General features: G+C 44.3%; 1 protein-coding gene across 1 annotated transcript in view; it reads right to left on the reverse strand.

Annotated features, from left to right (window-relative positions):
- The window catches only part of F5 (coagulation factor V), a 62,885-nt gene that overhangs the window by 35,600 nt on the left and 1,546 nt on the right, over positions 1-25,739 (reverse strand). The window contains exons 2-6 of the mRNA XM_072137746.1: positions 18,048-18,130; positions 6,396-6,518; positions 5,487-5,699; positions 4,284-4,442; positions 498-719 (exon numbers count right to left, since the gene is read on the reverse strand). Coding sequence (XP_071993847.1) covers positions 498-719; positions 4,284-4,442; positions 5,487-5,699; positions 6,396-6,518; positions 18,048-18,130 — 800 coding nt within the window. The remainder of the gene's footprint in view (positions 1-497; positions 720-4,283; positions 4,443-5,486; positions 5,700-6,395; positions 6,519-18,047; positions 18,131-25,739) is intronic.

The raw sequence follows: 25,739 nt of genomic DNA on the forward strand, positions 1-25,739 counted from the left end.
CCGGCTTTCATGCAACAGAAATCAGGGGGGGGGGGAGGCGTGGCCGTCGGACAAACTTCAGAATTTAAAAAAGAATTTGTGTCGCTGGATCAGCACTCACATGCACCGGGACGAAGAAGGTGAGCTCCGGCAAACCTCGGCGCAACAGCGACACCTGGTGGATATCGGGCACACGGACCTTAGTGAATCCCGGCAGACCCGAATTACCGTCGGAGAACGCACCGCTGGATCGCGACTGGACAAATTTTTGGAATTTGTTTTGCATATTTCATCCAAAATAGATTGAATGAATCATGTGGCTCATAACAGCAAGTACAAAAAAAAAATTAACATATTAAATAATAAACCTATATCTAGGTGCATCTACTGTTCTCCAAAGGACAAATACTTCATGTAATAGATAAGTTCCATCTGCCTATTCTTATATTTATTCTTCTCAATAATTTGGGATTTGGCATGTGTGTTTGGATATGTAGCTACATTGAAACGAACCTTACCGTCAAGATGTTTTTCAACAAGAGAAGATATCCTTGTGGTTCCCTTCTGTGTCACGGTCATGTTTGCAGTTGTGGACGCCATGCTGGCTAGACTAATTATAGAGACTTTATGAAGTTTTTGCTCCAGGGAGTGTTCAAAGAAATGAATGGAGAAAAATTCAGGTTTGGAACTTAAACCTAGTATGTGCCAGCTAATTTTGTCATCAACACAGGCTGTGAACTCTGGAACAAAAATACAGATTACATAACATCAACACAGGACATTGTAGCAAATACAATGAATTCATTTTTATAAACCCTTTTAATAGAACTTGACAGCATGCACGACTGTTTGAAAGATACATATGACTCCTGGACGTTTATTAGTGAATAAATGACCTTTTAAAGACTTACTCTTACTTTACTCTTGGAGAAATGAGTAAGATTATGTTGCAATGCTTAAGCTTTGCCTAGTATACACACACATGTATCCCCATGCTGAACTCTATCTGTATTTTTCTTAACAATTGATAAAAACATTAAAGAAGACCGTAAACCTTAAAGAGCCTAAACTAAAAACAGGTCCATATATACTTACCTAGATGCAAGTTCCATGAGACGCATCACTCACATCTGAAATTCTCCCCGCCACGTGCCTCCTCTTGCCGGGGGGTACAACCCCAGGCCAATTGCCGCAACGCACAGGTGCCGAGAGCTCCGGAGGAGGTAAGTATTATTATTATTTTTTTACTGCCCCCACACTGTAACTCACAAAAGGAGATTCTTGTGACTCTCACTTTACTCTTATTCTTGGAGCAATGAGTAAGAAGATTAGGTTGAAATGCATAGGCTTTGCCTAGTGTACACGCACATGTATCCCCATGGTGAATGCTATATGTATTGTTTTTAACATTTAAAGAAAACCTACCATTTGATTTGATGCATTATGAACCAAACATACCTTGAGAATGCTGTGGCTACACTGAAGCAGAATCATAGCTTGGTTTATCCCTGAGTTGAGTGGTTTTGCTGCAAAAACTATTATAACATTCTGTTCCTTGGGAAAGCTGGATTGCTTGATTGCACGAGTGATATGGAGCTTGTATTACAGCTTGTATTACACACAGTGCTTATTCCAGACAGGACTAATCAACCTGAGCTGGATCACTCATACACAGCAGTTGGGGGATGGTGCATCAATTGATTATTCTGCCTTAAAGGAAACCTACCATTTCAAATGGTAGGTTTAAGCTGTAAACACCGAGCACCAGCTCAGGGTGAGCTGGTGCCGGTGCTTAGTTTCGTTAGTGTTAAAACCACGGTATCGCGGTTTTAACACTTTTTAAACTTTATAGCATAAACTGCTTCGGCGCTGCGTGCGCACGATCGTGCGCGCGCCTACATAGGAAATGCCGCAGGCGTTGCGCGCGCACGGTCGCGCGCAGCGCCGAAGCGGCTTCTGCTATAAAGTTTAAAAAGTGTTAAAACCGCGATACCGCGGTTTTAACACTAACGAAACTAAGCACCGGCACCAGCTCACCCTGAGCTGGTGCTCGGTGTTTACAGCTTAAACCTACCATTTGAAATGGTAGGTTTCCTTTAACGCACAACCCAGGGATTACCACATCCTCTAAAAAACCACTCATCATCATCCAAAACCACTCAGCTCAGGGATAAACCAAGATATGATCCTGCATCAGTGTAGCTACAGCATTCTCAAGGTATGTTTGCTTCATAATGCATCAAATCAAATTGTAGGTTTCCTTTAAAGGAAACCTACCACCACGGATCTTAAAATTTATAAAAATTCTGGCCATGAAAGAATTAGCCCTAAAAAGGGCTATACTACTATACATTAGAGGAACCTGCTACCTGATCTACCTTAATAGGTAGATCTGTGGTGGTAGGTTTCCTTTAATAAAGACCTTAAAGTGGACCTGTCACCAGTTTTGGGACCCCAACCCTAAACCAAATACCGGTCCTTATGGACCTGTGGTTTAGTGTTCCAAAATGACCTTTATGAGCTCTGTGCAAGGGGGGCAAGTAAAAAAATAAACATATGTACTTACCAAGGCACATCGTTCTCACATCTGAATGATCTCGCCGCCATGTGCCTCATCAAGCAATGTGGAATGAAGCCAGGAGACAACCCCAGCGTGAAACCAGGGTGTACAAATCTGACCTAATTGTGGCACTGTGCAGGTGTTTTTTTTACTGCCCCCACACTGTAATTCATACAGGGTGATTTGGGACACTAAACCACTGGTCCATCAGGACCTGTGGGTGGTTCAGTGTCCCGAATTGCCTTGATAGGTTTCATTTAAGTTTTACTACAAATAAGTCCTCCTGGAGTTGAATATGTAGTTTTTCTTTCTTGGGCAAGATTCTGCTATACCTAACAAGCCTAGGTGATCCATCATTTGGAGGCTACAGTGAATTATCCACTGCCCGAGGCGAGATGAGCTGACATCTCTACGGACGTTGTGTGTGATTTAGAGACACACCCCGTAGAAAACAAAAGGTTACTGCCTTAAAATAAATAAACATCAAATCAATCAGAGGCACAATTTTTTATATTCTTACATATTTTATGTTAATGAGTATATGCTACCATAGTTATATATGTTTTTCTTCTGACAACTATCTCTACTGTTATTAATTAAACCCTAAATAGGAGTTTTTATCTAAAGACTGTCAAGGTGCATATGGCTTGTTAGTTTGTGAAGAAGTGCCTTCCACCTGTGTAAAAGCCAAAAAATACAACAGATTCCAATAAACAATGATAATATAGATGAAGAGATGCAGAGAGGAGAGCACATAATGCCTTTGTATTTTTACATGTACTTTCTGTGCATGTGTGGCAAAACACAGCTCTCAGGCTTGAAATTGACTGTATATGTTTGAAAATTCAATCCTATGCTTACAGAAGGAAGGACATCTCTAGAGTAAGAATAAGAGGAACCATCAAGATGTGCAATTTTTTGTGGTATTTCACATATGCCACAGTACAACTTCCCTAGCACAGAGACACGCATACAAATGCCGGGGGAGGGTCGGGGGGAGTCACAACTAGTTCATTTTGTTAAAGAGGACCTGTCACCCAATTTATCGACTAAAGTAAGCAGCTCCTAGTGCTTGAAAAAACGCCGCAGTGACCTCCGATAACGCTATCAAACACAGCGGCAGGGTACAGTGTAATTGTCGGACAGCTCGCAATGCTGTCCAACATATTCATGAGGGGGCTGGGTTGGGGCGTGGCTAGGGGCAGTGACTGCCGCCTAGCGCGCGACAGTCACTGCCGGCCTATGGAGTGAGCGTGGCGGTCCGATGATTACATTGTACACCGCCGCAGTGTTAGAGATGTTAGAGGTGGAGGTTTCCGGTAACGCTATCACTCTAACACTGCGGCGTTAGTTCAAACACTAGGGCCCGAAAATTTAGGTGACCGGTCCTCTTTAAATTGAGAGCATGTCAGGAGATAAAAGAAGATGACACAGCTTCTAGGTCCAAGGTTCTAGGCTCCTAGTAAATCTGCTGCAGCACTTGTGTGTAGGAAGGTCCTGCCCAGCATAGACTTCGGCTATAACTGCGCTGGTATTCAGGCACAGGCTATAGGAAATTCGTCCCACCATGCCCACTGTTCGGAGAAGTGTTGTGAGGGGTGGGAAACCCTTAAATAGTCGCAATTGCTTGGGTGTGTGCCATTAATTTGCTACTGTTTCATGTCTTGTAGACCAGAAAACTTCCACGCAAGGCATGATAACTGTGTCCTACTTAGTTTACTGAGAAAGGTGGAAACATTCATACCTGGTATGGAACCATTTACATATCCATTTACGGTATACATTAAAGGCCGCTCCTTTGTTAATGGAAGGTTTTGCCAACTTCTGCTTTCATCAAAGACGCCAAACATCAGAACATAATCTTTGTTGAAGTTCTTTTGTGTTCCATCCTCCTCTAGACTTCCTAGTAGTGGAGCGTAAAGATTAGGTCTTACAAGTGTATAAATCAAATGCACAGTATACAGTTCAAAGGAAAGTCCAAGCAGCATGGCAAAAATCCAAAGCAGTAACAGGTGCAAAGCCGTGCTCGGCTCTTGTATATATATATATATATATATATATATACCTCCATATATATATATCTCCATATATATTATATAGAGAATAATTTAAGTCTAGATTTCTGTAATTAGATGGATCAGGTGAATAAAAGAAACTCTGCAATTCAATGGAATCTATCAGTGGAAAATGGCACTCACTCTTATCATTCTTCCTGCTCAGTTTACAGAGATATGTTTACAATGAACACAGATTTTACTTTTTGGGGCTCATTTCCTAAGGGTCGGTGCCCCCTTTTTCGGACTGTGCACAGTTTTCGGGGTTAAACGTCTTGCACGGGTATTTAATAAGTGTGTGCACTGGCATTGTGGCGCACGCAACCCTTTTTGTGGTGCAGCTGCACTGGCTTCCATGCGACACAATTAAGGGGGCGTGCCGTCGGACAATCTGCTAATTGAGACTAAACGCGGGATTTAACTTTCAAATTGTGTTGCAAGCCCTTGCACTAAGATGCACCAATAAAAAGATGGGGTTACCCTCCCGGACTTGAGCGAGGAAGCAATACATTCATGATATCGAGCGCACAATGGTAGTGAATCGCGGCAAAGTGCATTATCGTCGGACAATGCACTTTCTGTGAACTCCGGTGACCGGGGAAATGAGTGAGCTTATCACCTGTGATACTAGCTGAATGCGGGGAAACAGAAAACTTGGCCCAAGGCGATCAGCTAATCCTCTTATAAAGTGAGCATAGTAATATTTGCAAGATATTAAAGCCTTGGTAACTGAGAATTTACGTCTTTGGATATATTTACAATGATAAACAAAGAAAGAAGAAGTTTAGGACCAGCACTACTCAAAGTAGTGATTTATCTTTTACTTTGAGTAGTGCTGGTCCTACATTTCTTTATTCTACAGTATATGTACAATGATGACATAGTATCTTTACCTTTTTTACAAATCAGCAATGCACCTATCAATCCTGAATTCACATCTTGTACTGGATTCTCCATTGAGTAATAGCTACTGGTTATACAGTCAGGATCTGCTTCTTTTGGTCCTGTGTCCTCTGTAATATCCCAGCTGTAGGTGTAGATTTCACCAGGCATAACCAAATCATCCAATTTTTCCAGAGAAGATAAATCATCAGCATATTTTGCCCCTTAATTAAATAAAAGAACATGACACTTTTGTAAAGCATAAAAGGAAAAAAAAAGTATGTTGTGATCTTTAGATCAGTGATTTTCAACCTGTGTGCCGTGGCACACCAGTGTGCCGTGACAAATGGTCGGGTGTGCCGCGAGGAAAGTTCCCCAAACTATAGTGCCCCCTGTGTTTTGTTTCCCAGAGAAATGTAAAATGAGAAATATTATAGTCATGAGGATGGAGTACTACAAGTACCAGCTCATATGCTGAGTATATGAGCTGGCACTTGTACTCTGGCCTCATGGCCATAGTACTTCTCATTGTACTCCTTTATTTTGCAGTATATGAGCCACATAATAATCAGCACCATATACTAAAAACAGGGAAACTGAGAACTGTTGAGGAAGAGCTTCGTGTGTGTCTTTCCACCATTCCTGCCAGGATATCCCTTTTGTGTTTATCGAAACAGGCCCAGGCTTCACACTGAGTAAGTAAAATAAATGTAGAATCTATATTATTAACTATATGTATAATATGACTGTTTAGTGTCATTTTGTGCTATTTTGGTTGGCGGTGTGCCCCAGGATTTTCTAAGTATAAAAAGTGTGCCGCGGCTCAAAAAAAGGTTGAAAATCACTGCTTTAGATGAATGAAGGTCCAAGAGGTTAAACCTTTATCATTGTGTCATATCATAAATGAGAAGTGGAATTACCTTCAGAAAGTTTGCTGTATGAAATTCCTTGTGGATGAATGGTAAGAGGCTTACTGGCCATATTCTTAAAATGGACTTTTACAGTATCTCCAACTTCTGCACGTAATGTTGGTCCAAGGATACCTGAAAAAGAACATATAAATATTTTAAATTGAATATATACCGTATATACTCGAGTATAAGCCGACCCGAGTATAAGCCGAGGCCCCTAATTTTACCACAAAAAAACTGGGAAAACCTATTGACTCCAGTATAAGCCGAGGGTGGGAAATGCATTGGTCACAGCCTCTCCAGTATGTAGCCAGCCAGCCCCTGCCCCAGTGTATATAGCCAGCCAGCCCCTGCCCCAGTGTATATAGCCTGCCAGCCCCTGCCCCAGTGTATAAAGCCTGCCAGCCCCTGCCCCAGTGTATATAGCCCTCCCCCCCTTCCCCGTCGTGCAGCACAACAATACCGGATGGATCGCACAGAAGATCTATGGGTGCCTCCAGAAAGGCGAGTTTTGATTTATTTATTTTTTTGACTCGAGTATAAGCGGAGTTTGGGTTTTTCAGCACATTTTTTGTGCTGAAAAACTAGGCTTATACTCGAGTATATAAGGTATATATATATATATATATATATATATATATATATATATATAAAACTTTTAATTACATAACATAATGTATCACAACTGCAATGAGGGCTTTCATTGACATGATATTTTGCCAGAAATGGTGCCGAAAAGTCGCTATAACCTTTGACCACCTTGTAACATTCACGCCAGTATCATAGTATCATCATAGCTTATACTGTTGAAAAAAGACACATGTCCATCAAGTTCACCCAAGGCAGGGAAGGGATTCGGATGAGGAAGAGATTTATAGCATAACCATCAATGTTATTTAGGTGTATAAAGGCATCTAGACCCTTCTTGAAGCTCTCTGCTGTCCCTACTGTAACCAGCGCCTGAGGCAGGCTATTCCACAGATTGACAATTCTCATAGTAAAAACGCCCTGTCGCCTTGTCACGGGTGGTCCTGCGACCCATATCGCGGGTTGCGGGCTCACCCGTGCTCCCCGAGCCCCGAAGGCGCGGTGCCGGCGCGACTCACCTCTCCCCGCTCCGGATTCGCTGCCAGGTTCCGGCCGCGCGAGTCCCCGTCTCCTAGGGCGCGCGCGCGGTATCTTCAGGAAATTTAAAGGGCCAGTGCACCGTTAATTGGTGCACTGGCTGATCACTTCCCTTTTAAAAACCCTGCACCTTCCTCACACTCTTGCCGGATCTTTGTGCCTCACAGCCTGAGAGAAAGCTATTCTGCGATTCCTGCGTTCCTGTGTCTTCTGCGTTCCTGTGTCTCCTGTGTACCTGATTTCCTCCGTGTTCCAGTGTTACCTGACCTCCTCCGTGTTCCCGTGTGCCGGTGTTCCTCCGTGTTGCTGTCCTGTGTGTTGTGTTCCCGTACCCTTCTGCTTGGACCTCCTGTTGCTGACTCTGGACCGGATTCTGACGTTGCACCTCTGCCGCCTGCCCTGACCTTGTGCCTGGACTTCAATCACGAGATTGTCAGCCGTCTCTGTACTTCTACCTTGGCCGCCACTGCAGACAAGTCACGCCTGAGGAACGACCTGGTGGTACCACGCCGCAGCTTGTCTAACCCGCCTTGCGGCGGGCTCTGGTGAAGACCGGGTACCACTTAGACTCCGGTCCCAGGTAGTGGCTTGTGTCATCGTCTGAAGTGGTCCAGAGGATCCACACTTGCAAGCCTGACACACCTCAGGTGATTAAACCTTGTTTTCTCCATGATTTGATTTAATCTGGAACAACTTACCACCATATTTTTTGTATGGACCATTCATATAGTTATATAAATTAATCATGTCCCATCGTTATCGTCTCTTTTCCAGACTAAATAAATCTAGTTGTTTGAATCTTTCCTCATAACTGAGACCCTCCATACCCCTTATCATCAGCAGACAGCTTCCTCAGGTATTATATACTGAACTTCTTTAACAGATATTATATAGATTTTATTTTTTATACAGTAAAAGAACTGAAAATGTACACCTATTCCCTTCTTATGATATAAATATAGTGACATTTTGTAGACCGATTTGAACAGAACAATTGTTCAGAACAATTTGGCATTATAGAAGAAACATGACATACCTATATTTTGGAAAATATCAGAATACTTACAGAATCGCTTAAAGGAAGTCTACCATTAAAATCATGATAAACCAAGGGCACTTACTCATAGATCCAGGCAATCTGGCTGGAAATCTTCTTATATTCATTATTCATGGCCTCCTTTCTTCTAAAATCAACTTTTAAATTATGCTTATGAGCCAGAAGGCCACTGGGGAGTCATTACCAGAACACCTGTGTGCACAGGCTGTTACAGTGTAACCCCCTCGCCCTCTGCTCGCTTAGCAATTTCCCCTCCCTTTGTATGATGTAACCTCACTTCAGCAGAGAAAGTTTCAGCACACAGTGGGAGGGGGAAGTGCTCCTGCACAGTGTAAGAGTCTGTAAATCTGCAGCACAGAGGAGCTCCAGTAACACCTCCCAGGATTAGCAAAATTTTAAAAGTTTGTTTTAGAAGGAAGTAGGCCGTGATAAATATAAGAAGCCACAGTCATGGTACCTGGATCTATGATTAAATGTTCATGGTTTATCATGCTTTATTTTGATGGTAGATTTCCTTTAAATCCCGATATTATTTTTGGCATTGCACTCTCTAGCATGAAGAATATTATAGAGCTGTCAAATTTCTGTGATCAACCTGTAAATCAGTCAGCAGAAATATCATGTGATATTTTCTGTTTACCTCTTTTGATTGGGTACGCCAGTAATACAGTATATTATGCAATTTATAGTCCATAATTGTGTTGTGGCTGTGCTTTGTCCGACACTTTAAAAACTATGCACTTAAAGGGGCGTGATATGGCTTAGTTGGAGTTTGGGCCACATTTTTTACTGAAACTCGACACACTTGTGTCGGATGCTGTATAATGTAAGTTCACCAAAAAGAAAAAGGTGCAACTGTGCATACATTCCATAACAGCGCCAATTGCGACAGATAATTGAACAACGTGCCCCATTATTGAATTATCTGAAGCAACCTGTGCATGAGTAAGGCAAACTGTACAGGCAGTTTGCACCACTTTTGATAAATTTGGGCCAGGATCTCTCCTACATAAGTGGAAATAAGGACATCTGAGGTTACAGGCCCCCTCCAGCATGTGAACTCATCTCAGGCAAAATATGACTCTTCTCTGCTCATTCTCACATGACTTTGGATGAAATTTGTTTTAGGTAAATGGGCGAGATTTCACATAAAATGATTATAGAAAAGATGTTGCATACCCTACCTGAGTAGCTAGTAGTTTATTTGGGTAAAAGCTAGTGACGGGTCCCTTTAAGGCTTCATGTGCTTTTCCACCTTCTGACAAAATTTGAGTTTGAGACTCCAGAACATATATAAACACAGCCTTACAATTCCGGTAGATTTAGCAAATGTGAGCAGACAAACACAAGGGGATGCCAAGAAGCCATACTTTACTAAGTTTACTGTGATTGGGAAGGCAGAATAAATACACTTTCCTTTAACATTATCCTAATTCAAAGGGACAATGGCCTTATAAACGTATCTGCATGCCAATACCTTTGACCTGAATAGAGTTTTCCAGCTGACCAAACTTCTAATCATAAGCCCTTATTTCAATATTACGACTTCCTCACTCTAGCACATATAATAAAAAGGCCCAGAACTGAAGGATGGCTAATAGCTTGTAGAGTCTAAGGGAGAAAGTACAGCAGCAGGGGGTGCTGAGCAGGACTGATCCTGGGACTTAAGCAGCAGGAAATGCCCTTTTAAGAAGATTACGTTACGGCTTCAAAAGGCAGAGAACAACCTTTAACAGTAACGTTCCTATATGAAAACACAACTGTAATTGTTTCATAAAGCAAAGCACATAATCAGCTGTTTTCCAGGAAAATATGCCTTATTTTGCATCTTAATATGTAACAAGCAATTATTTTATGATGCCAAAAAATATCATTAAAAAAGTTGTCTTGTTGTAACATAATGTTTTAATAATGAATTACTGTTAACAACGCTAACGGTGTGAATCATGGTTTACAGATACTATGCAGAGTGATATAGTCATGTCAAGAGTCCATGCAGCAACACATCTATTTAGTGCCAGGGATGAAATCTGATTTTGCCTGTCAAGAAAACTTCCCAGAGCTTGTTCTGGATCAAATCTAGTTTTTGGCCCTTAGGTTGGATTGTGTTCCTTGTGGGGTCCTCTTTGGGCGCACATTTAAAGGGATGAAAATTCCAGCACTCAGACGACAAATAATTGTTAAAACTTATTTTTAAAGTTAAAACTTCATTTAAACTAGCAAACAGCTTAATGAAGTATTCATACACAGAAACAAGATAGGACTAACACTGCAGCGTTTTAACCTTTGCCTTCCTCAAAGACCTTGGGTGTTCCTACTCCCCTAAAAAACAGATCTTTAGAGTTTTTGAACTATTTAAACTATTTTGGTATTAGGGCTTGTATTGTGCACCATGGTTTGCATTTTTCTGTGGCAACAATTGGGGTTCATCCATATTTATTGATTTGCTTTATTATTCAGTTTTGCTTTGATGGAAAGGAGGGGGGGGGGCAATGCCCTCATTCTGCTTCAAATTATAGAGGTGTCTAGAGTGACTGCCTTGAATCTAGTAGTGCCAGCAATGCTAATATTTTTACTGTTGGATTTTTAATTGTTTAATTAAGTATGCATCTTAGTACTTGGATATAAATTCAATGAAGAGAAAACTACTTGGTGGACAGAAGATTGTGTACATGTGCACCCAGCAAGCACCTCCTGCAGGCCAGCACCATATACTACAAGACTAGTCACATGTAGTTAAAATTGGCACAGCACTAAGTATACAATCAAGTTTATTAGAAGTCTCTTAGAGCAGAACTATTCTAGTTAAACAGGCAACCAATTAGAGCTCAACTTTCATTTTCCCAGAGCTGTTTATAAAATCAAAGCTGAGCTCTGATTGGTTTCCATGGGCAACTAGAACAGTTTAACCTCAGAAACTTATGATAAATCTGCCCACGAATTTACCCAAAATTTTTTGTGATGTCAATAAGCTCCACTTTTCATCCGTTGTCTACCTCCATGTCCATGCTATTATGGGGACCGGTAAGCAACTCTACAGTTGAAGAACATCAAATACGATCCCCCCTTCTCTGAGTTAAACTTATTGAAAATGGTAAAGTTATCCACATCTATCATACTTAAATTAAGAGGTTTTCCATGGTTGGTTTGTTGACAACTATCTCTCTATTCGGTTCATTGCATCACATTTGTTAATCTACGGAAGAACTTGGCAATGAATATCCTTAATCTTAAGAAACCTGTACCAGGTTCTGCTTTGTACATGCACAAGAATGAATAACAAATTCTGTGTTATCAGTCGTAAAATCACTGTTTAGTAACAAATATTGTGAATGTTAAAAAAGTCTGAAAATGAAAACCATTTGGTCCAAGTATTAAAATAATGTCTACCTCTTCATCTGAAACTATTAAACTGTTCTATTCCACATTTTTATTCCTTAATATGTTCAGCATGTTAAATCTATTAAACTAATTGACTTATATGGCTACTATCCTAGCTTTATATAAGTTGCTTACATAAGGTATAAAAACCCACAGAGTTCGATACACAACTCTAATTCTAGATCAGTGACAGTCAGTGCAACATTCAAAGGGTAAAACTTCACATTCAGCCACATTCGGATGGGTCCTAGCTAAGCATGCATACATACATACATACATAAAAGCATGTGTAGCTCAATAGATCCCAAAAGTAGAAGGTTAAACAGAACATAGTGTAAAAGGGACATTTTTTGTGTAATTTGACTTTTTATAGCTTTGTAAATATCTGGATTTACCTGTAAAACAGGATATGGATATCTGTAATTGTTTTAGAAAAACATGAACTACAAATAAAGACACATAAAAATAATAATAATAATTCTTTATTTATACAGATTACGTAGCACTGCACAAAGCTTGACAAATTGGTCCCTGTCCCCATGGGGCTCAAAATGTAATCAACCTATATGTATGTTTTGGAGTGGGGGAGGAAACTGGAGGACCCGGAGGAAACCCACGCAAACACGGAGAGAAAATACAAACTCTTTGCAGATGTTGACCTGGGTGAACATCTATAGGGTCAAGCCTATTGAAAGATACATGCATGTAAAGGTTTTATGCCAGTATGAAGATGACTTCAAGGAATTGCTAAGATGACTACTAACAGGTCCTTGTCAAACTAAGAGATTATAATTATTGGTTGAATGATCTGCAACACCCTCGCCGATGCAATGGCGAGGTAGTGCTTGCGAATACGTCCCACCTGTAGGTAACACCACATTACACTACATGGTCCTTATAGGATCAAGGGGAAATTGCAGTGGTTAATCCTGCCTGGCAAGGCAGATGTTAATCTGTGATGTAATTATGTCAACCAATGTCTGTGTTACATCCTGTCACTGTGAGCTGAGATGTGATTGGAGGAGCAGCCACCACCTGATCAAAGGGAGGTAATAAAACCTCTGGCCAGGAGTGTTCTGAAGGATTCCAGGAGAAGGTCTTTGGAGATCTTCTTTCAGAGAGATTCCAGTGTAGGAGAATCCTAGAGTGAGTGAGAAATCTCTATCTAGCCCATACCAGAGCAGGAAGAGCCTAGCCCCTGCCTCTGAAGAGTGGAGCTAATAGATTAGAGTTAGTGTAGTGAGGAAAAGGGGTATCATCTTACCTTTAAAGGTGATACCTGAAGCCCTACAGGACAAGCTGAAGCTTCCTACCAGGACACAGCTGCCTTCCAGCCTGCCCTCTACTTCCAGGCTGGTGAACTATCTCCTGAGGCTCCCTCCAACTCACATCTCGGCACCCTACCTACCTGTTAAAGGCACGTTTGCTGCGGTTCCTGCGGTTCAAATAAACGAACTGTAAGTTGTTTTCTTCAACTTCTGTCTCCGTCTGGTCCCTGCTAATACGGCTGCCTTCATCACCGGGCACCCTGTCCATCACCCAGAGACTCACACTCGGGACATTAAGGGGTTGCCCCAGGGAGATCCGCTATAGCAGCCTCTCCCATATCATTTTCTTGCCAACACCACCCTGCTGGAGACCTGCCAGGCTGTAGGACAGCCCTCCGGTTCCCCCGTACCAAGCACCGTGACAACAGCGTGCTTAGGCCGCAACCGCCAGCCACTCCGGTACCGTGGGCCCCGGCTGTCTCCAGGCCTCACCTCAAGGGCTAGGCCCCGGTGGGGGATGTTGCAAGTGGCGTCACGAACAGGATATTTACTTCTGTGCCTTATCCTGGCACTAAAGACTGTACTTTATTATTAAAAAGACTGTGCTGCCTAACCCTGCTGCCATCCGGGTTTAGGCCTAAGGACTTGTGCGTTTCTGGAATGAACGGTGTTATACTGCTGCCACGTGCTGTCGAGCGCCGCTCCCGCACTCCAGAGGTTAATCCTGGCAAGAACTGTACCAGCTCTGCTACATCCGGCGCTGCTGCGCCTGAAGATTTTTACCTCAGAAACTGTGGCGCAGCAAATAATTCAAGCCCGCCAAACCCTTCACTGGCGGGAAATCCAGATGACGCATAAAACTCCACCCACGCGCGAATGGCGCGAACCCCGCCTCCTGTGGCGCAGGAAAAATTAGAGCCCGCCACAGCTCTTGGCGGGAAGGACTCAGCCTCCACCCCCCTGGCCCGAGGCGGACTTCCTGCCCTGCCTCAGAGAAGCGCCTGATCTCAAGTGGATGTTGAGCAGAGAGGACTACATCATGTGGGGTCCTCCGCCCTTCCCTCCTGTGGAGCGTCCTGAGTTTTATGAAGTCCTAGAGACGATGGTGGTAGTCTCCGCGCAGCCTGTCCGAAGACCCAGCGGGACATCGGCTGCACCGAGGAATTACTCGGGTTTCGTCACCCGGACCTGCTACCACACGGTGACGCAGTACCAGATTCCACCCGGGCGGATCCTCGTCCCTATCCCGGCTGCCATCCCGGTAGCGCGGGCCCACGTGGAGGCGCCACGTGGAGAGGCCCCGACTCCTGCGGAGCCAACGCCTGGGCCTGGTATGGCCGCTCCACCTGCTCCGAGGCCTACTCCTCCGGCTACGCGGCCTGCTAGCCCCGCTATGGTAGCTCCTGACCCTCCGGTGGTTCCTGCTCCTGTTCCGGCACCTACCTGTCGCCCAAGGAGATCCGAACCCGAACCGGAGCCACGAGCCCCAGCACCGAAACCTCCGCAGCCTCAAGGCCGAGGTGAGGCCACCCGCCGGCGACTCCGAGACGCTGTCTCGGAACAGCGACGCCGAGAGAAGGAGGCCCAGCGGTATATGGCCGGCAGATCCACAGCGGGAGCTTGGGTCGAGAAGAACCGTACCACCGGCATGGTCAGGTTCTTCGACAAGCGGAAGGGCTATGGCTTCGCTACCCAGGACTATACCGGACGGGAAGTATTTATACCCCGCCGGTCCGTCAAGAGGCCTGATCTGCCGGAGAGCCAGCACAACCTCAAGCCAGGCGAGTGCATAGAGTTCTCCCTGCAGGAAGGACCGCGTGGACCCTGGGCGGCTGGTGTGATCCGGATCCCCGACTCCGATGAGGATCGCTACTACCCGCATGATGACTGGTATGAGGACGACGAGTGGCCGGAGTCCCCGAACACCTCCTCTTCCTCGGCTGCGAGTCCCCGGGCGGTGACCCATGTGAATGCCCCATCCACGGTAATTGTGAGTACGGGTCCCATTGCCATCCATGGGCCGGGCATGATACAGGGCGCCACCCCCACCGGCTCCCCTGCTGGGAGCATTGTCAGGTCCCGCGGCTCCTCTGTGGGTGAGGACATCCCGTCTAGTGAGCCGTGTCCGGAGGTCCCATCTAGGCCCACATCTCCCCTTGCCGGTTACCAATGGGGTGATGACCCGGCCCCGGAAGAACCGGAGCTGGAAGGAGCCGCGGCGCGGCCGCTGGACTCCGTTTACTTTTTCCTGGACCCCTCTGTGGTCCCTGGCTCAGTTGAGCCCCCGGCTGGAACAGCCGACACCCCGGGCGACAGCGCTCCTCCCCCTGAAGGTTCGGAGGATGTTGCTGCACCTGCAGTGCCCACTACTGCCACCGGGTGTCCCCAGCCGGCACCTACTCCCGCTGAGGAAGCACAGGATTCCTTATTGACTCTGGATCCTGTCCCTGTGGAACCCAGCGAAGATGCGGAGTAATGCCTGAAGGGCTGTCGCCCTCTACAGGTACTATGTCCATTGTAAATATTGTGTATATCCCCATTTTCCCCAAAGAGCCAGAGACAGTCCTGAGACTCTTACCCTTATTTATCTCAGTCAAGAGATCATGTGCTATGATAGCACCCCTTCCTCTGCCACAGCAGAGATTTCTTCAAAGGACTCTGTCCCTCTCCAAAAAGAGGAGACCCTTTGCTTCTTCATTGCACTTTTCCCCCACATCAAGGGCTGTACCCAGAAGATGGACTTTGTCATTAGAGACCTTCTGAGAGACTTTTGCCAGATACTACCAGGGAAAAGTTGCTATGTCTATTGACTATCATTTTGCACTTAATGCCTTCCTTTTTAGGTACGAACATTCTGTTTGCACTTTTTTATGCCTTTCCTTTTCAGGAAAAGAGACATTTGCTACCGTGCTACTCTGAGTAGCCTATCTATCTGTAACGTTATGTTATAAGATGTGTACCCATTGGGCTGCTAAGCCAATGTGAGTTTACAAAAATATTTGCACCCTGTCAATATATGCCAGTAGTATGCATTAACCCTTTCATAGGCTTTTCAGGTTGTAGTGTGGCTGTGTCGGACCGTCTTTTTGTGTAGAACACTGACCGCTACCTGATCCCTCAAACTGAGGTTTGCACATGGGGGTAGTCCGTAAACTGCGGGTCTTTAGGGGACCGGGGGTGTTACACAGATAGCACCTGGATGCCACTCATACATGGGTAAGGTTGTCAGTCAGGAGGTACTCGTGTCGCATATGCTCATGCAATGCAGATAGACACCATATAATTGCCGCCAGGGAAGAAGCGTTGATCAAACAAATATACAGGCCTTGGTGCAAGGAGTGGATTACAGGACATGACACCACACCTTTCCTACTGTACAGTTCGGTTTAATGGCGTCAGCGACCAACTGTCATACAGCTATATGTTTTGTCTTAGTCCGACACCAACCCAGGTGCCTGTCTCCAGGACCATGGGCGGTTTGTCCCTACACCTCACATAGCCTGCACTTCCTAGAAGTGCCCTTAGCCCCCTCTGTATCCCAAAACCATCTGTAGTCGAGCCGAGGGCGGCTCTTTCAATTGCCCCCGGGGTATGCAACACCCTCGCCGATGCAATGGCGAGGTAGTGCTTGCGAATACGTCCCACCTGTAGGTAACACCACATTACACTACATGGTCCTTATAGGATCAAGGGGAAATTGCAGTGGTTAATCCTGCCTGGCAAGGCAGATGTTAATCTGTGATGTAATTATGTCAACCAATGTCTGTGTTACATCCTGTCACTGTGAGCTGAGATGTGATTGGAGGAGCAGCCACCACCTGATCAAAGGGAGGTAATAAAACCTCTGGCCAGGAGTGTTCTGAAGGATTCCAGGAGAAGGTCTTTGGAGATCTTCTTTCAGAGAGATTCCAGTGTAGGAGAATCCTAGAGTGAGTGAGAAATCTCTATCTAGCCCATACCAGAGCAGGAAGAGCCTAGCCCCTGCCTCTGAAGAGTGGAGCTAATAGATTAGAGTTAGTGTAGTGAGGAAAAGGGGTATCATCTTACCTTTAAAGGTGATACCTGAAGCCCTACAGGACAAGCTGAAGCTTCCTACCAGGACACAGCTGCCTTCCAGCCTGCCCTCTACTTCCAGGCTGGTGAACTATCTCCTGAGGCTCCCTCCAACTCACATCTCGGCACCCTACCTACCTGTTAAAGGCACGTTTGCTGCGGTTCCTGCGGTTCAAATAAACGAACTGTAAGTTGTTTTCTTCAACTTCTGTCTCCGTCTGGTCCCTGCTAATACGGCTGCCTTCATCACCGGGCACCCTGTCCATCACCCAGAGACTCACACTCGGGACATTAAGGGGTTGCCCCAGGGAGATCCGCTATAGCAGCCACTCCCATATCATTTTCTTGCCAACACCACCCTGCTGGAGACCTGCCAGGCTGTAGGACAGCCCTCCGGTTCCCCCGTACCAAGCACCGTGACAACAGCGTGCTTAGGCCGCAACCGCCAGCCACTCCGGTACCGTGGGCCCCGGCTGTCTCCAGGCCTCACCTCAAGGGCTAGGCCCCGGTGGGGGATGTTGCAGATCCTTTGATCAGGTTTTTGACAAGGAAAACTCATGAATAAGTAATTTAAGTTATTATTATTACCTTTTTATAGAGCACCATTAATTCCAAGGTGCTGTACAATCAGCAAGGGAGTTACATACATTATATTCAAAGCAAATGCAACTACAAATAAAAAACTACAGAGATCTAGAATAAGTGGGAGCAGGACCCTGTCTGGTCACAATCTATATGAATCTAAGTTTAGGCAATGGTTTTATTCTGGAGACTTACCTAATAGTTTGGGTGAGGGCTTTGCTTTTTGAAAACCTTCTTCATATTCCCTGAAAATGGTTTTCTTGAAGACATATTCAGAACTGAAAAAAAAATAAATTCAAGAGCTAAATGACGACTCACAATATTTTTGTTCAACAATATTTCAGAATAATATAGGTAAACAATGGGTGAAATAAGTTTTTAACCTATAACGACACGCCCCCTAATTTGTATCGCATGGAAGCCAGCGACACAATCGCAGCACAGACACTTCTTAAAACCGTGTGCAAGCCGTTTTAGCCATGAAGAACATGGACAGTCCGACAAAAGTGCCACGTGCGACCCTTAGTAAATGTGCCCCAATATCTCCATACTGGAGGCCCCTTGAAGCTCTCATCAGCAACAAAGGGTTTGTACAAAGTATTAAATAAATACATATAAATCTATATAAATCTAAAGTATTAACCCCTTAACGCTCTGCGCCGTAGTTCTACGGCGCAGAGGTATAAGGAGTGTATGAAGAGGGCTCATGGGCTGAGTCCTCTTCATACAAAGGTGGGGGTTTTTGCATTTTGCAGAGAACCCCCACCGCTAATAATTGCGGTCGGTGCTTGCACCGATCGCGGCTATCAACCATGTCATTGCTGCCGGCAAAGTCGCCGGCGACGTTTATAAAACAGTGGCGCGCGGGCACCGCCATCTTTATTGCGATCGCCGCGCCCCCGAACGTCATCGGGGGGCGGCGATCGGTTGCCATGGTAGCCTCGGTAGCCTCATGGCTTCTGCAGATTCGTTACAATGAGCCAGTGGCTCATTGTAATGAATGTGCTGCAAAAATGCCATATATTGCAATACAGTTGTATTGCAGTATATGGTAGGAGCGATCTGACCATCTAGGGTTAATGTACCCTAGATGGTCTAAAAAATAGTGAAAAAAAAAAAGAAAAAAAAGAAAAAAAAAGTTTAAAAAATAAAAAAAAAATAATAAAATATTAAACTTCAAATCACCCCCCTTTCCCTAGAACGGATATAAAACATAATAAACAGTAAAAATCACAAACATATTAGGTATCGCCGCGTCCCAAAATGCCCGATCTATCAAAATATAAAAGCGGTTACGGCCAGCGGTGACCTCCGAGGCGGGAAATGGCGCCCAAATGTCCGAAATGCGACTTTTACACCTTTTTACATCACATAAAAAATGAAATAAAAAATTATCAAAATGTCGCACAGACATCAAAATTGTAGCAATGAAAACGTTGCATCATTTCGCAAAAAATGACACCTCACACATCTCCGTGCACCAAAGTATGAAAAAGTTATTAGCGTCAGAAGATGTCAAAATTTTTTTTTTCTTTTTTGTACACATTCGTTTAATTTTTGAAAATGTATTAAAACACAATAAAACCTATATAAATTTGGTATCACCACATTTGGAATTTTTTTCCATCTTTGCAGTACACGGCATGTTAAAATAAATAACATTACGGGAAAGTAAAATTTGTTACGCACAAAATAAGCCCTCACACAGGTCTGTACAAGTAAAAATGAAAAAGTTATGGATTTTTGAAGTTGGAGAGCGAGAAATGAGCGGAAAAACCCTGCGTCCTTAAGGGGTTAAATGAAATCTTTCCTATTGTGAATTGGAATGGTTATTACGGACATCTGATGAGAATTCTTTGCTAATAGCACCTTAAGAAACCTATTTATGTGGAAAATGGGTAACATGTTCAACACTTGTTTCACACAGATCAAGACTTTTTAAAAAAGTATTTTTAAACTTGTCATCAGACAAAAAAAATTCCATAAATGTTTCACAGAATGAATATTTTATGTTAAGCAAGTCAGAATAGATAGAAAACTGCAGAAAACCCTGTGTGTCTATTATCTTTGTTTGTTTTGATCTATCTGCTCTCATCACATCTCACACAAGATCGAAGGTCATACAGTGAACAGCGGGGCAGACAAACTGAAAGGTTGAGGAAACAGGAAGGTGGATGAGGCAAGTCATGTATATACACCATAACATCCTCTGACATTAAAGACTGTTTGTCACCTTTGTGCTGATGGCATAATAACTTCATAATCCTTAACAGGGTCAGACTGGGGGCCTAGGGCCCATCAGTGAAATTGATTCTGGGGGCCCAGCTCCTGCTACATGGAAATATTACATTCTTAGGCTGCATTTACACAACACTTTTCATTGTGTTTTAAAAGGCACAGGAAATGCATTGGCATAGGTTGCACATAAATACAACCTGTGGCAGTATTGTGTCATGGGTGCAATGTGTGCGCCGCAATACAATACTGTGCACCTAGAGGGGCTTTCCAGTGTGCATTTGCACCATGCACCGATCTTCATTAATCAGGTGCACCCTACACATAGCGCCTTACTGCTTCACTAATAGTAAAGCTGGGCCATTGTGTGGCCATGTTCACAAGATGCTACTGAATTGCGTTATAAAATGCATATCAAGTGCATCAGGAGTAACTCCTCCCCAAACACAAATGGGATTAGACCTAAATGCTTGTGTTCGGTAAGTAGTAACATGTTTTGCCATGTGTTTACAGGCATTTAGATCTAAACACATCTGTGTTCATGGAGAAAAAAACTCCAGATGCACTTGAAATACATTTTAAAATGTAATTCAATCTTGAGATTATGGACTTAAGGTCCCTTCATCTCCCCCCTTAAATTGTTTCCCCTTCTCAACTAGTCCTCATATTATGGCTCCTTCGTCTTCCCCTCATATTGTGACCTCACTCATCCTCCCCTCATATTGTGGCCCCTCCCATTTCCCCTTCTAATATTGTGGCCCCTAATCTACCCCTCATATTGTGGCCTCTCTCAGCTTCCCTTCATATTGTGGCCTCTCAGCTCCCCCTCATATTGTGGCACCACATCTTGTGGCTCTTCTCATTTGTGGGCCTTTCATTTCCCCCTAATCATAGGGCCTCTCATCTCCCCTCATCCCGTGGCCCCTCATTCTCCTTTATATTGTGGCCCCTTATACCTCCTTATATTGTCAGCCCCCATACCCCAACATCTTGTGGCCCCTCTCATCTCCTTCACATCTTGTGGGCCCTCATATCCCCTTATATTGTGGTTCCTCATGTTTTGGCCCTTCATACACAATTATCTTCTAGGCCCTAATACATTATAATGTGGGAACTCATTTGTATACCCCCTTATATGGTGGCCCCTCACACTCCTCATCCTCCCTCATATTGTGCTCCCCACTCTTCCTCCTTTCCTTGTTTAAATGTATTAATGTATTTTAACAAACTCCACATATTTACCTGTCCCAGTTTCCCAGCAGCCCTTCACATATTATCTTCTGTGCTGTGATGTCAGCAGATGGTGATATCATCACTCATGGAGAGAGCTGATTGCTCTCTGCATCATCATGATATCATCATAATATTCAACACTATCTGTGACACAGATAGTGTCTGTTGAGTTGAAGTCCCAACACCGACCCATCGGTGACACAGTCCGATCCTAAAACCCCATTGTACAATGATTCTTAGTGGAAAAGAAGGGTTAAACCAAAAAGCATTCTCAAGGAAACTATCATCCATACCTTGTTTGAGATATCATCCATATCTTGTTACATGCATCAGACTGCCAGGAAATGGAAAGTTTCATAACAAGGTGTCCACTCCTGTCTGCAGAAGGATGATTCTACCCTAAGGATCAACACTACCCTAGTACTCTTTGATTCATGACACAGACAACATGAACACGACTGGAGAATACTCTGAAACTTATATCTGCTAAATTTGGTAAAAGGTTTTATGGTCTTGAAGATAAAGTTTCTCAATCTCATTGAGCTCTTGTGGGATGAGTTTGTGATATCAGTGATTCCTGCCGTATTCCAGGAATTGCACCTATTTCAACCCTGATATATCTTCCCCCAGTCTTTAACTACATCAGAATTGGCTCACAATAAATGATGCAAAATATGATTAAATAAGTTAGGGATAAATGGCCTAAATTTATTGGACATTATAGATGATCACAAGATCAATTGTAAATCTGTGGTCAGTTTTTCAATTTGACATAAATTATCAACCACCAAGTAGAAACAACATGGATAACTCAGCTTGGAAGGGCTGCCAAGATAGTTCTTATTTTAGACAGTTTCACTAAATAGTAACAAAAATTGTGTTGTGATTCTTGTATCAGCTTATTACATTTCCTTTTTACATTATTATTATATGCCTGGGGATGCTTATGTCTGGGATTTTTCATGCTGACTCAGGGGCAACCTGTTGAATCAGAAAAGCACAATGTGTAATTTTTTAAGGGTGAGGCTGTAACACTCACTATGATGGAGTCTTCCCACCATATACACTTATCAATAAGATGGTGGATACACGATTGCTAGGGTCCAAACTGCCGGGACCCCCAGAGATCACAGAAAGAGGCGCTCTATAATTATTCTAATAGCAAATAATTGGAATTCCAAAACTGACATTAGTACAAGAAAAAAGTAACAATGTCCAAAACAACTACACTATGGAACATTTGCTACCCTGTCTAAGCGGCTACAAAAGCTCATTTGAGAAAAGACTGACATATTGGATGAACTTTATTAAACATTTTTCCAATGAAAACCAGTGACAAGATTTCATAGCATAGTTTGCACTATTTGGGTCTACAATATTTGTGCAACATATTGGGGCACATTTACTTACCCGGCCCATTCGCGATCCAGCGGCGCGTTCTCTTCACAGGATTCGGGTCCGGCTGGGATTTAAGATGGTAGTTCCTCCGCCGTCCACCAGGTGGCGCTGCAGCGCCGAAAATAATCTTAACGCCCCGGAATGCACCATCCCATAGAAGGTGAAGGTGAGCGCTCCCCAAGCGACACATTTTCGGCATTTAAATGCGGCGGTTTTTCCGAATACGTCGGGTTTTCGTTCGGCCACGCCCCCCCGATTTCTGTCGCGCGCATGCCGGCCCCGATGCGCCACAATCCGATCGCGTGCGCCAAAAACCCGGGGCAATTCATGTACAAGCGGCGCAAATCGGAAATATTCGGGTAACACGTCGGGAAAACGCGAATCGGGCCCTTAGTAAATGACCCCCAGTGTGTGCACCAGGGCCCTTGAGCAATTAAGCTACATTGCTGGTTTCACGTGAATGGAGCACTAATGTGCTTGCTTGACCAGTGTTATCTAATATGTGTAGGACTTCCCAGAAGGTTTTTTCATTAGTCTTACAGAAGAGAATGGAGCACTAGATGGAGGACTCAGAGGAGAGCCACTCACATATGTAATCCCCTCAAGTATCTAAAGGAGGTATGTTTAGGAGTCTGTTTCATTTAAAGTTAAAAGGAATCTACCATCCTATTTTCACTTTATTAACCAATAACGTTGTCGGGTAAGTACCAGAAGCGTGATTAGAAAGATATGTTTATTAGGAGGTCTGCACCTTTAACCTAATTATCTTTATTATTATGTTAATTAAGTACTTGTGACCTGTGCCCTTGCACCCTCACCACACCCCCCTCCGTCTGTCTGCCGCAACATTTCCAGCAGAAAGAGCATGGAGGTGCATGAGAAGTGTTGGGGAGGGGGGAGCAATAACCAGAGACCCTAGGGCCCAGAGGGAATCCTGGTGATGCAGCACTTTTGCTTCATTTACCTAAAAATAAAGTTACCTAAGCTAAGTGTAGTGTGTGTGTATGTATGTGTGTGTGGGTGTGTGTATGTCCGCTAAAGGAATCTGCACCGCCGCGTTTACACATTTTGCACAGCCGCTCTCTGTGGCTCAGGGAACATCATAAACTAGGTTTTGAGTCAAATTGTCATCCCATGCTTTCCAAATCTTAGTAACCATCATATACAGGAGCTATTGTCTGCTTGTTGCTTTGGCAGTTAGCAACCAATCACAGCTTAGCTTCTATTTTGCCACGGGTCATTAATGTGAGCTCTGAGCTTTGACTGTTTACTAAAGGCAATGAGTATAAGACCCTAATGTGTGAGGTAATATGGAGAGAGAGAGATGGAGACAGACAGAAAGACAGACATACATAAAGAGAGACAGACAGAGATCTCAGGTTGAGTGGAAAATCTCCTTAAACCCCTGGTCAGAAGTACTCCTAGCTACATCCAGGACACTACTGACCTTTTAAATAAACTCAAGACTGTAGGCCCACTTCATGATGGTACAATTCTGCCCACCATGGATGTGGAATCTCTATACACTAACATCCCCCATTAAGATGGAATAGCAGCATGCCGGGCACACATGGAGAAGCACAACTTACCAACAGAACTGGTCACAGAACTCATACAATTTGTGCTCACCCACAACTATTTCTCATTTGGAGAGGATCTGTACCTACAGTGTATGGGAACATCAATGGGTTCAAGGTGTGCACCACAGTATGCCAATCATTTTATGGCTGAACTGGAAGGTGCTTACATGGAACACAAAACCCATAATCTACCTCTGTATATTGATGATATTATGATCATCTGGACTGCAGGTGAGGAGGCCCTGCTTCAATTCCATCACGGCTACAACTATCACCACAACATCAATCTGAAACTAAACTATTCAGATAAGTAGATACACTTTCTGGATGCAATACAGAAATCCGCTTAACCACAACAATATTCCATAAACCTACAGACAGAACAGCCTACCCGAGAAATAACAGCTTCCTCCCCAAACATACCAGACAATCTATCACATGCATCCAGGCCATACGCTACAACCGTATCTGTTCAGACAAGACAGACCTGGAAAAACATCTCCTGGAGCTCAGGTCTGAATTTCTCCAGTTGGGCTACAGACCAAAAGTGACTGATAACCAAATAAGAAAAGCTGCAGAGACCATTTACAGAGACCATTTATTCACATATAAGGAGACCCAACAGGAAGCCAGAGTACCCCTAATAGTCACTTACAGCCCACAACTGGAGATCCTACATCATATTGTCAAGGAACCCCAACCGATTCTGCATAAATATACAAGACTAAGGCTACATTCACACTGCCGTTGCCCGTCCGTACCGTACCGTAGCGGGCAACGGCAGTGCACGGGGAGAGGAGGAGGAGGTGAGCGCAGCTCACCCCGCCCCTCTCCATAGGAAGTAATGGGGCACGGCGCCATATTACGGCAAAAGATAGGACAGGTCCTATCTTTTTCCGGGAACGGAGCGGTACGGTGCCGCACGTGTGGACGTAGGGCGCCGTGCGCCCATTGACTTGTATGGAGGACGTATATCGGCCGTATATACGTCCTCCATATGTTAGTGTGAATGTAGCCTAAAAGAAATATTCCCAGTCCCTCCTCTCCTGTCCTTCCGTTAATTACCAAACCTGAAACAACTGGTTGTCCGGAGTGCCTCCATCAGAAAATGGTACCTCCCCCTGCCTGCAAATCAGGTGTAACACGTGCCAACACATATGCAAAGGTGACCAGGTGCCTGCCATGTGTTCCAGCACATCCTTCCAAGCCGTTCTACTGCTGTCATCCCAAGCTTGGACTGTGGCCTGCATCTCCTCCTTCTATCCCTGCAACCTTGGCTGCCACCGCGGGCCTAGTCGCACCCGTGGAACGACCTGGTAAGACCATCCCGCTTTGCGGCGGGCTCTGGTGAAGACCAGGTGCAACTTAGACTCCGGTCCCGGGTGTCGGCTAGTACCATCATCTCCCGCGGTGGTCCAGAGGGTCCACAGACTCTTCCCAA

The sequence above is a fragment of the Engystomops pustulosus genome, chromosome 2 (genome assembly GCF_040894005.1).
Source record: "Engystomops pustulosus chromosome 2, aEngPut4.maternal, whole genome shotgun sequence".
Taxonomy (NCBI): Eukaryota; Metazoa; Chordata; class Amphibia; order Anura; family Leptodactylidae; genus Engystomops; species Engystomops pustulosus.